Source organism: Strongylocentrotus purpuratus, unplaced genomic scaffold (genome assembly GCF_000002235.5).
Source record: "Strongylocentrotus purpuratus isolate Spur 01 unplaced genomic scaffold, Spur_5.0 spur5_scaffold_3, whole genome shotgun sequence".
Lineage (NCBI taxonomy): Eukaryota > Metazoa > Echinodermata > Echinoidea > Camarodonta > Strongylocentrotidae > Strongylocentrotus > Strongylocentrotus purpuratus.
In genome coordinates, this window is record NW_022145609.1 from 15,900,953 (window position 1) to 15,913,924 (window position 12,972).

The 12,972-nt window shown below is 35.3% G+C and overlaps 1 protein-coding gene across 1 annotated transcript in view; it reads right to left on the reverse strand.

The window, feature by feature from the left end:
• LOC586597 (tetratricopeptide repeat protein 4) overlaps positions 1-7,847 on the reverse strand; it is an 11,678-nt gene extending 3,831 nt beyond the window's left edge. Inside the window, exons 1-6 of the mRNA XM_011669464.2 lie at positions 7,549-7,847; positions 4,075-4,189; positions 2,795-2,956; positions 2,298-2,443; positions 1,807-1,863; positions 1,140-1,226 (exon numbers count right to left, since the gene is read on the reverse strand). Coding sequence (XP_011667766.2) covers positions 1,140-1,226; positions 1,807-1,863; positions 2,298-2,443; positions 2,795-2,956; positions 4,075-4,189; positions 7,549-7,680 — 699 coding nt within the window. The 5' untranslated portion in view covers positions 7,681-7,847. The remainder of the gene's footprint in view (positions 1-1,139; positions 1,227-1,806; positions 1,864-2,297; positions 2,444-2,794; positions 2,957-4,074; positions 4,190-7,548) is intronic.
• Positions 7,848-12,972: the final 5,125 nt, after the last annotated feature.

Genomic DNA, 12,972 nt, shown 5'->3' on the forward strand with positions numbered 1-12,972 from the left:
TCGGTTCTTGAGATAATGCGATCACGAGCTCTTTTTGCATACATAATGAGCCCTGTGACCTTTGACCTTTGACCTCGTGACCCCAAAATCTATTCAGTTCATCGGCTCTGCAAGATACATACATGACCAAAGTTTGGCAGGAATCCATCGATCGGTTCTTGAGATAATGCGATCACGAGCTCTTTTTGCATACCTAATGAGCCCTGTGACCTGTGACCTTTGACCTTGTGACCCCAAAATCTAATCAGTTCATCGGCTCTGCAAGATACATACAAGACCAAAGTTTGGCAGGAATCCATCAATCGGTTCTTCAGATAACGCGATCACGAGCTGTTTTTGCATACATAATGAGCCCTGTGACCTTTGACCTTTGACCTCGTGACCCCAAAATCTAATCAGTTCATCGGCTCTGCAAGTAACATACATGACCAAAGTTTGGCAGGAATCCATCAATCGGTTCTTCAGATAACGCGATCACGAGAACGGGACGTACGGACGGACGGACGTACGGACGTACGGACGTACGGACGTACGGACGGACGGACGGACAACCCGAAAACATAATGCCTCCGGCTACTTCGTAACGGAGGCATAAAAACCTCATAGGATTATATTTACCATCCATGCATTTCCTGCAGAACTCAAGCTTCAAGGAGCTACTGGAAGGCATAATTACTTTAAATGTTCAAGGTTTCAAGAACTACAAAAGAAAATCCATAATTTCTGAATCTTCAGTTTTTACTTTTTCAGTAGAAAAGTATGGATGTCATGCAAATATAGCCCATCATTCAAACTGATGAGTAAATCACATTGATTTGGTCCAATGTATGTTTTGCAGGTCAATAAAAAGCAAAACTATAGCAAACATCTTTTGCAAAATAAAGAAAAGAATGCAACAATGGAATTAATTCAAAGGCAATGGCAATAACAACAAAAACATATCAGGATATCAAAATGAAGGGAGTGGAGAGTGGCGGGGTGAGGGCAAACAAATGCAAGATGCCTGTTCCAAACATGCAAACTGGATTAATATAATTAAGCTATTTGCCATGGGTTACATAATATGAGTAAGACTTAATCTAATCTCACATTCTACATCAAAAAGCAGAAATAAAACTGACTTGATAACAAGGTCTTACTTTCAAGGCAGCAATCAGTTTCTCTTCTGCAGCTCTCTGCTTTTTCTCCTCTAGCTGCTTTTTCCTCTTCTCTTTGTCAGCTGATTTCTACCATAGAAAAAACAAAGGTCATCTCATGAGGACAAACAAAAAAGATGCAACTTAAAGGGGCACGTTCCCACCAGTGTAGTTATCGGAACATGCCATCTGCGGAAGAGCCGTATTATGTTGGTGTCAATACTATAGGCAGCTATAGCAACGGCCGCCAGTACGTACGTATTTTTAACGCCCTCTGGAATACGGGAAACATGCCCCTTTAAAAAGAAAGAATGAAGGGCCAATAGCCTAACAATTGAAATGGTACAGATGAGTATAACAAAAAGGTACAATTAATCTAACTGCATAATCAATGACTCTTTAATCAGGTTCAGTTGAAGTCTGTATATAATGTTTAGACCACCCTTCCCCCCCCCCCCAAAAAAAAAGTATATATATATATATATAATAACAAAAGGAGCATGCATAATTTGCAGTGGAGAACATATTCAATTCCTTCAACAGAGTTGTTGATGAAATTCATGACTACACAAATATCCTGAAATCAAAGCTGAATAAATATAATGCTCATACTACTCATTTGATATTGGAAAAGATGATTTTTTTTAATTTTAAATCAGCACTTTCTTACCTTGAGTTTTGCTGATTGTACCCTCAGATCCAGAATCTTCTTATCACTGGGTTGCATGTATTCATAAGGTTAAGGATTACCTTTAACATCTCTCATGACATTTCTTTAGATGGGTTAGTAAATATTTAAGCTTTTCAAGCTATGGAAACCTGCACAACACACCCATTAATCTATTTAGCATTACTATTCACGAAAGCCCCAAAGTTTGAAACTAAAATATTCCTTCAGAAACATGTATGTAGACAAAGTAAAAATAAGTTTTACCTTCCATGCATTTCATTAATAAAGTTAAGTACTTATGAAACCCTGGTTCCATTTATCATGACTTATCAAGTTATCATGACTAAGAATTTTAGCAATTAAAATATATACCAATCTGAGAAATAACCCACAAAAGTAATTCTTTCTAGCATACAGCAACTTGAAGAAGCAAGACACAACACAATGAGGCATAAAAAATATTTGATACAAATTTGACAAAAAAAGGATATTTGGAGTCCCTTGTCACACCATTGAACAGCTTCTCCATATTCTTTGAGTTGCATGCAGGAGTCAATGGCTCGATTGACGGCCTTTACATGGTCAGGTTTGAGGTTCAATGCCTCCTTGGCGTCATTTAGTGAAGATCTGTGATTTCCTGTAGAGTAGTAAAAGATGAAAGAATATACCATGAATAAAAAACATGTAAAAATTATATAAATATAAAAATAGAGACTAAGCACAGAAGCTGCGAAATATTTTCTTTAATTTCTGTAATATTTTCACTTCAAGTCTAAATATTGGGCTGAGTATATAATATTTTTTAGAATTTGATGGGTACAATTTATGTTTTGTATATTTAATAATTTTAAATGTTTGTTAGTAGATGAATAAACAGAGTCCCTGTGTGGTATATTCCATTTAGAATTTGAAATACGGTTAAAATAATGCCGCAAACTAATCTACTTTCAAAGGCAATTGCATGAAATCACAATAATTGAATATTTACCGAGATGAAAGTGAGCTGCAGCACGGTTAGTGTAGAGGACAGCGTTGATGTCTTTGTCGGCACACTTCTGTTTGATACCTTCAGCGTAAGCCTTGACTGCCTGTTTGTACATCTTCTTCTTAAACCACTGGTTACCATCATCTTTGTGCATCAGGGCATCATCTATAGATCAAATGGAGGAAAATTATTCTCAAGTGAAAGCTGAGAATAATGTATGGTAGCGGGTAGCGTAAGGTGAAAGGGCTGTTGATATCACAAGAACTCACTTACACACATGGGAAAGCAATTGCAAGAGAAGGGAAAAGGGAAGGACAGCTCAAGATAGAAAAAAGTTTGTGAGCAGGGGGGTGTCTCACAAAGATCCTAAGTCAAACTTAACTCTAAGTTGGACTTGAAAATTATGGAGAGCCATTTGTAGCCTAGGTTAAAATGAATATATATATATATTCAAAAGCGAAAATTCCAGTATTTTAGACTTTATATAAATTGCCCACCAAGAACATAAAATCTTCTTGATAATAGAAAATATGAATGATTTGAATCAACATTGTATGCCTTTTAAAATTACTTTTACAAAATATTTTCAAATATGCTAAAGGCTTTCCATAATTGTTAATTCCAACTTAGAGGTAAGTTCAACCGAGGATCTTTGTGAACACCCCCTGGTCACAGAAGTATTGAGGAGTGCAGAACTCAACTTCATGAGGAGCTGCAGGACTTTTCTCACTAGGGAAATTCATCCTCGCCCCCCCCCCCCCACCCTTGACAACTACCACCCTGAACATCCACCCTTGACACCTACCCCCTTGAATATCTACCCCTCCCACTTTGGACAACTGCCTTTTACCTCCAAATAATAACCTCCTTAAAATATTCCCCCTATCAGCTACAGGAAAATACAAATTTAGAGGGTCACGCGTCGGGTCATTCAGATTCCCTTTTGGGGGATAGCTCTCTTAAGACTAGAGTGAGGCCTAAAAAAAAAGATGTTGTATTGCCCTTTGCGACCTTCCCCAAAATCTTGAAATCTATGATTGGCTTTAAAAAAAAAAAGGTATAAAAGCATTCAAAACTGAGAAATATCAGCCCAAAGAGGGGGTTTAAAAAATAAAAAAAAGATTTTGGACAGACCGACCCATGTTTTGGCAACTAAAGGGCAATACAACATCTTTCTTGTTCAGGCCTAATAGTCGTTGGGATAGTTGATCTATCATTATATACCTGACTTGATTGTTTTAAACTTTACAAATCGAAGAAATTATAAGAGTAGAGGGGCTCACCTTCTCTTGTACTCTCCTCGGAGGCAAACTTGATTTGCTGAAGGGCTTCAAGCTGGGGACAATCTTCTATATTCTCTGGAGCCTCGGTCATAAACAACGGTATCTTGTCAAATTCCTGCCACAATAATAAAACAAGATTGAAAAATAGAGGTTAGAATCTGAGCAGTAAAATTTGTACTTATTGAAGGGCTAGTGGTCTCCCTATTTGCATCATTGAACAAAGAAGCCTGGTCTACCGTAGGCAATTCTTTTTTTATAAACAATTCTTCCAATTCTGGGCTTATTTTGTACTTCTCTAAGTTTTGTTTGCATTTATTAAAGTGATAATTGGAACAAATAAAACAGTAAGAACAAGGTACATGTATCTAGAACAGAAAATCAGTGAGAACAAGGTTTCTTGTCAAATCTCACAAACAAGATTGAAAGTACAGAATGTAATTTCAGCAGGAACATTTTTACATTTTGAAGTATGTCATTTTCACAAGGAAAGGTGGCCTCGTCATTTGAGGTTGCAAAAACAATGGTGCCCACTTCTGCGCACTGATTCATTTCACATGAAGTTCTGGATTTTTAACAAAAAAGACTTAAATTAAAGGGGCGCTCGGTGTGGCAATGCACCACGAGCGCTAAAAAAACTGCTTGTACTAGAACCCACTATTATGATTATTTTTATGTCATCCTTGTTAACCTTGCTTTATACTATTAGGAGTGCACTGCCCTAGGAAAACAAACTTTTCCATCATCAAATTCAATACATCATGATCATTGGCATTGCAGAAGTTGGATGAGATAAATTGTTAATAAATTTAAATATTGCCATTTGCATGCCCATTTACATCAATTTAACTAATCATAACATGGCAATAATAAATATAATAAACCGGTAATCATTAACTAGGCCTGACTACCCGAGTCAAACCGTTTAACCGACGGTTAAACGACTGCATTCATCAAAACCGTTTAGCATTTCTCGCTACGTTTAACCGTTATTTGCATACATTTTGGAATGTGCTAATAGCCGATGATAAAGATAATCAAAGAAACCGTGTCTGGCAGCAGTAATCTCTATGAATGAATTTGTAAACAAGAAAACAACCATGCCCCCTTCTCTCTTTTCTCACCCTCTCTATTCCCTTCTTTCTGTGTTCCTTTTCTTATTGCTGCACTTTCAGACAAGCAAAGTTCTAAATATTTACACATTCAATGGTTTAATACGTCTCAGTCAGTTCCTTTCACATCCCTTGTCCCCAAGTCTCTCTCTCTCTCTCTCTCAATATCAATATAATTTGTCTTCTGGTAACTTTCTGACTTGGACGACGAGCGCATAAATCATAGGCGTAGAAGCCTTACGCCCGGGCACTGGCCTCCCTATTATTATTAAACGGTTAAACAAAACCGCCCATAGTAGGGAGGCCAATGCCCAAATCTAACTTTTTAATTACTGATTTGTTTATAATAAAACAAACATTAAAAGAAAGCATTTTCTTTCACTAAGAAAACTCACCCATCTACTGACTCCAGAAGTTCCATAAAATAGGAGATATCCAGCTAGTTCCTATGAGCTTCCTTCTACGCCTGGCCGTACGTAAGAGCCTTGAAACAATCAATTTCATGGTCCCAAAAATTACGTCGAGAATTAGACAGGCCCGAGGGAATGGGCGTGTCATCATGGTCATTGCCCGGACAACAAGTTCAAAACTTCGCGCGAAAGTACATTCATCATCACCGGCTAGCCTTGAATTAGTCGCACACACCGACACAGTACTGCAGGCCGTCCAGGTACGGTAATTGCATGCAAGCCGCAATCGAGCCATGCTAGCCATGCCACGCCATGGAGGGTCAAAAGAGAAAGCTCGAAAACCACTCATTGTAAATTAAGAAAATTATTGAAATAAATAAATAGGCCTACCTTAGTTTTGATATGTATTCCAATTATTTCCTCATGAGTAAAGATCAATCTGACACTGCAAAATCCAACAGTTGCAGCGAACACAATACGATCGATAAATCCAACAGTTGCAGCGAACACAATACGGAATCAAACATAGTCAATAGGACTGCACGCATTGATAGACGTGTACTGACGGAGATATATCTCTCCCTCTCTCTCTCTCTCTCTCTCTCTCTCACTAACCATATGATGATATCATACACTAAAACACACACGTTCAAATCATGGCATTCATTACACTTCTCAATTGGAGTATAGACTGCTCACGTAGACTTTTTTTTTTACTGAAATGTCTTTTTTTACACTTCTCATACATTACTGCACGACACTGACCTAGTGCTGAGAATAAGGTACTATGTGTGAGACTACGTCAAATTTTTTTTGCGCGCGATGAGACCGGAGCTCATACATATTCATATAATGATGTCGCAAGACTTCAATTTGGGGCTCGAACAATCATGTCTCTGTTCACAGTTTTCCACCCCAATTTGAGATGGCTCTAGCTATGGGGCTCAAACCAACGCAAGATTGACAAAAACATCGTACTCTATCTACCTTCGTATGTGCAGTTTGTAAAAATCTGCAATTAAAAAGATATGATCGTTTTTCATTATATTTTCTAGTTGTTAAAAGTGACATTTGTGCACAACTGATATGTTAATCTCTATCAAAAGTTCTTTGATATTAAATTGGTTCCATATTTTTAGGCTCTACCTTCAGTCATTGAGAAGGATTTTAGTGAGCTAACCTCATCGCCCTCTAGGACCCTTCTAGTTTCTCTTGTGCGTCCGTTATTTTCGTCTGCTAGCGCAATTATTGGATCAAAATACGTCAAAATCTGCAAGATCGTCAACAAAGGGTGAAAGACTGTTACAGATCCGTGATTATAGGTATGTTGTGGAGTGTGTAATTGTGTATTTGTTATACATTTTATTCCATAGATATTTGTTTTCTTTTTTTTCCCCTTTTTTTTTCTTCTGGTAATTTTCTGACTTGGACGACGAGCGCACAAATCGTAGGCGTAGAAGCCTTACGCCCGGGCATTGGCCTCCCTACCCATAGACTATACCTTTAACGGTTAAACGTTTAGCACAAAAACCGTAAAGACTCAGGCATTAAACATTGTTCATCAACACTCCAACGTCATTCAAGTTCAGATCGAACATAATTTTTATTTTCATCATTTATTGATTTGAAAAAAATAATAATATTAGACCTAACGTTAGATCTAATATTAAAATTCACCAGATGATCAGATGATCATCACAATGTCACTCTTATTAAGTTCTTAACTGCAACGAGGACAATCAACTGCAACGAGGGTCTATATACAATTACATAATGGAAGAGTAGTCCGCATTTATATGTACTATAAAATGCTTTGACTGAATGCCAAAAAGAAGAAGAAGAAAAAAAAACAGCACAGGCACAGCCATGCCCAATGATGCCAGCAGTAAAATGAACGGGTGGGACTGTACATTTAGCTTAACCATCATACCATGCAAAATTAAACAAATACGCACCTCCTGCCAGTTGTCTTCCGAAAATCCATCTTTATATTTTGACTTTGGGAGATTGTCAATGAATTCATCAATATCCTGATCTAATTTTTCAGCCAACTTCTTAACATCTGGTTTTTCAGCAGACTCTGCCATCTCTACCGAACATGTGTTGCTAAATGAGAGAACTGAAGTTACCGCCTATATTTCATCGCGATGCTGTTTAAATAGAATCCTCATGTACTGTTCGCAACTTTGAGCGTAGCGTTGGTTTCTTTAAAAATTCGTCAATTATTTCAGAGTCGATTTCAGCCCGATTGCGTAATAAGCAGCCACCTCATAGTCTTGAGAAAGCTACCAGGCGATAGCCGAAAGTTTCAAATCATTGATAAAGATTCTGTAGCATACATCACCTTTATCAAATAAGTTACACTTTTTGCAATGACGTTCTTCCATCATTTTTGCTTAATGATTCTTTCTTTTTTAACATATTAGAATAGTATGTAAGCAGGCATGTTTGCTTGATTGGCTATATAGTTGTGAGGGGGGGGGGGGTGAGGGTGGGGGTGAGGGGGGAGAGGGTGGGGGTGAGGGGGTAGGGGGGCGGTGAAGGAGGTCAAATCTATCCGATTTATTCAAAACAGTACAAACGATATCAACACTTTCTGAAGCCTCTCAGTTTTCAAAGCAGTCTAAATTAAGCGGTGAAAATAATTTGAGAAGAGGGAAAGAAGCTCATGACATGACCCTCTACCTCATTTAATCACCATTTGCCATAACTGCTGTATCCCGAAATGCTATTCCCATAATTCCCAGTAAGGGCATTACCCCTACATAAGAATCAAATTTTTCATTTATTACCTGGCAAAAAAAGGTACATATCCCTGATATAACTACTGCACACTTAAGCATATATAAGTGCCCCTATAAGAGGAACAGCTTTACTATTATGAAGAAAAAAAGAAAAAGATGGAAATTTGATTTTACTCTACATTCATTCAAAAACTTTTTGTATTTTACAAATGAAATGATACCTAAATTACCCCCCCCCCCCCCCTCCCCCGCAAACACAGTTATGCATTCTCAAAGGTTAGTTACACACACAATAACAAAGCTGGAGTCATCAGGTTGAGCTTGTGTTCTTTATTTCTCAGAAATACAGTGATTTTGTTTTTTAAAGTTGGATCACTGCACATATCAAACACAAAAAAGCGATGCATATCTTAAAAGGAAAATATATACATAACAAAACATTAAGATCTAAAATTGGTATTGATGGACGTTATCATATTTTCCCCTCACTGGATTACAGTTTACAGCAAAATGCCCATAGGAGTAAAAGGACGATTTAAAAAAAAATCCATCATAAAAAGTAAAACAAAAAATATCCATATTTAAAGTAATCCAAGCAGTCTTTCTGTCTCTTGTGTATAAAAAAAAACAATCTCCTTGAAAAATAAAGAGAGAGTATATTCCAAATTTGCATAGACACATCTTGTAAGTGTCAGGTAATAAGATCCCATTTTCTGAGAACATGAAATTTCAAGAAAATAAAAAGAAATGAATAATTTCGAAATATATGAAAAAGCTCTTCTTTTTTTATTTTACAGTCAAATTTTGTCAGTGTCAGAATACATATTATCAATGTGACTATGTGTAACAAAAGGAAGCATCAGTTACAGTTTGGAAACTATGGACAGCAGTTTTTAGAGCTTTTAGCACTTGGTGTTGAAGTAACTTTTAACAAGGTAGGCCTATAAATCATATTCTTCATTTCTGTATTTCTAATATTGATTTAAAAAAATCACTATATTAAATATATATATCAATAGAGATGAAATAGTTTTACAACTGATCGATATAGTCAAGCTTGAAAACAAAACAAATATTTAAAAATGGATTGGAAATTATATTCATATACTTTACAGGATAAATTATTTCTGTAATTCCTATTTAATCAGTAACCAAGTGTTTCCTTAGTAACGTCATACAAAAACAATTTAAAGGAATTATATGCATTGCAAAAGATAATTCTATCTATAAAGAAATAAAATATTACTAAGATAATTTTGCATCTTGTGAAGAATGTAAAAAGGATGACTTTTAAAACATTGTGCTGCAAGATTGATGCCTTATTTTCAAGTTTTTTTCTTTCTTTACAAAATGTGTGTAATTACAAATATCTATAAGATGAATATCTAATCATTCTAAAACATTTTAATTTTCACTTTTATCAACATCTTTCATTCAAGACCATATAGAATTAGAAAAAAATCTGATAAATATGCACATCAAACAAACTTCACAAAATATTGTCTTTACAAATATAGGTGCAATCAAAGTTCGATTCCAGATATTATCACTGTACACAAAGATTTACAGGAAAGATGTTGTAAAAATCTGTCTTAGAATTTACCATGTCAATAATATGTTACAATCAAAACAATAAATATACAAATTAAGGAAAAGAAAACATATAACCATGCATTAAACAAGCCTATGGGACCACCTTAGGTGGAGAAAAAGGCATAATAAACATTACAATCCAACATGCATTATTGATAAACCCTTCATAAGATAACTCAACTGATCTCACTTTCTAAATTTACCTCTAATATATTAACAAAAATCAAATCAGAAACTAGATGTACATCTCGACAAATGCATTCAACTTCAGCAAATCATATCAATTAAAGCCTTCAAAATATTACTTAACAAAATCTAAAAATTGAACTTTGTTTGACATTTAACAACTTCAAGAACTTTTTTTATTTCATTACATACAAAAGAATGGTACCTGAGCCTTTTAATGTGTGACAACGTAATTAAAGACTAGAGAAGAAGAAATGTATGGCCAATCCACGGCTTGAGTTGTACGTTTTAAATTCACTTGCCAATGCAAATAATAACAAAACTAAATATCTACTAAAACTACTGGTTATCATGCATTGTGTAATTCTTTTAATTACAGATTGATCACTTTTCATACTCTCTTTTCATTTATATCACTGTGCTCTCCAAACGTTCAAAAATCATTTGTACATGTGCATCTACTAGGTCTGGGTCACACAAAAAATAGGTAAAATCATTGATTCAACTGAATCTGTGTCACTTGGACACTTAAAGAGACATTAGAGAATAACATCTTCATTTAAAAACCATATCCATTATCTTATCTTTTTTTTCAGAGCCATGGCATGGTTATTGGATATTAAATACTACTATGATTTTCACCTTCTTGTATATAATTTTATGACTGCAACTGTTTTTTTGTGGAAGATTTGGAATCATAAGAAATCTTTGAGAAAAGAAACAACATGTACACACAAAATCATACAATTAACCACCGGGAATAATAAATAACCAAAATCTATATACTCACACAGCAATATGAAATACTAATTATTTCAATTTGGCAATAGCATTTCAACCAAACTAGAAGATTTCAATCCAGATACATCATGATATAGCAAGCTAAATTTATACACATGAGTAAAGTCTAAATGGAATGTTAACGGCACATGTCACACAACAGAACATATGATACAAAGTAACATCAAAGTAACAAAAAACAGGTGTAAAGTATTCACTCTACTGCTTCAACGTAACGGATACACAGGTATTTAAGAATACCGGGAAAGACATTTTGACAGTTAGCTAGAAAAATTCTCAGACAGGCACCTGTACAAGTATAATGCCACCATACTACTGTTCGTAGGGAAGGCCGTTTCAAGTGGCAAAGAACTACTTTCTTACAAACGTTACATTACTGCATCCAAGTAAAACATAATCACTAACTCCCGTCGAATCTATCTCCACTAACACATACCTACATTGTAAGAAGGCAACATTTTACTTGTACATGTATCTAAAAAGAAATGTGTAAAAAAAGATCACCAGGTAATTAAAGTAGAAAAGGACTGCTGCTTTTTCATTAATTACAAATTATCTACAAAAATTATGTAATTTCTCTTTCAATAAGTGCATATCTACATGTACATTCTTTTTTACACGTTAACATAAATGTCAGGATCTGGCCAACATGTACATGAATATATTTTAAAAAGAGAAAAGAATGGACAGTGCATAGATTTCCAATAAATTCATTGTATCTCAAAATTGTATTTCAAAGGTATGCTATTTTAATGTACATTTTCAAATGCTAAATAATATCATTTGTGAAATATCCAAAGAAAATATTGTCAACTAAAATTGCAAAATCTGTACTTTTCTTGTACGTACAACAAGTTCTTACTGAACTTAATGAACATACATAACAGAACCTAATGATGCTAAAGGGACACCTTTGTCCAACTTTTTGATTGTGCAGACCTGAAATTCAATTCAGAATATTTCTCCCTGGCTCTGATATTGCACTGTAGAAAAAAATGATAGATTATTTGAGTAATATATTCCTAAAATATCAGAGATATGCATTTGACATTATTTCTACAATCAGATAGTGCAACTGAGTCATTTTCATTATACACTGGCATGATTATACTGTCATATCTGCATTTGCAGAAAATTGTCAACTTTATTTTTCATTTAATTTTAATATGGTTGCCTTCCTGTGCTTCTTATTTTCCACCTTCAATATAAAACTTGGTATTTCATGTCTCCCTTGTTTCTGTTTCTGCTCGACTCCAAAATATATCTTTTTGCCAAACTTGATATTCAGGGTAACCAGAATATATTCAGTAATAATTCTTAAAATATAGATATGTCTCTTCTTTTTTGAATGGATGAAAATTCACATATAATTTGATTTCCTACTCTACAACACACTTTTCATTTCATCGGTGGTCTGTTGCATTTCCTTGTTATCATAAACATTCTCCTTTTCCCCCAAACATACCAGTGTACCCTGGATTTTAGAAGATCCCTTTTCCTCTGAACACCCATAGAGACCAATACGTTGAAATGTTGACATTGGCTGGATATCACACTTGGGTGATACTGAACTTTAAAAAAAAAATCCTACTTAAAATTTCATTACCATCGAACCCTGATGGTTACCAAGTCCAACATAATGAACTAACTTAAAACTACTTCAGCTATTTCTTCTACTCAGATACTCTATGCCTAATAACTTATAAGCTTCTATCCCATGTTTTTCTCTCTATTAAATTGTGAGCCCTTTAAAAAAAAAAAAAACGACTTTCATGCTCTTTTAAAAAATGGCAATCCAAAAGTGTAGGATAATTTTGCACAAGCATCATGCCATACCCGAGGCCATCTCTTGTGCTGGAATGCCATTCCTGTAAGCAGCGCTCTCTAAGCTACACTATTATAAATTCTACTCCGTGCAGTGCTTTACGTCTGCTCTTGACTGCATTCGTTGGAAATCAATACTGAGCACTCTACTCACAATGTGGTCAGAGAAGGGGATAGTGATTGTCGAGGGGGTGAATTCATTATTTCATATATATATATACAAAACAGATA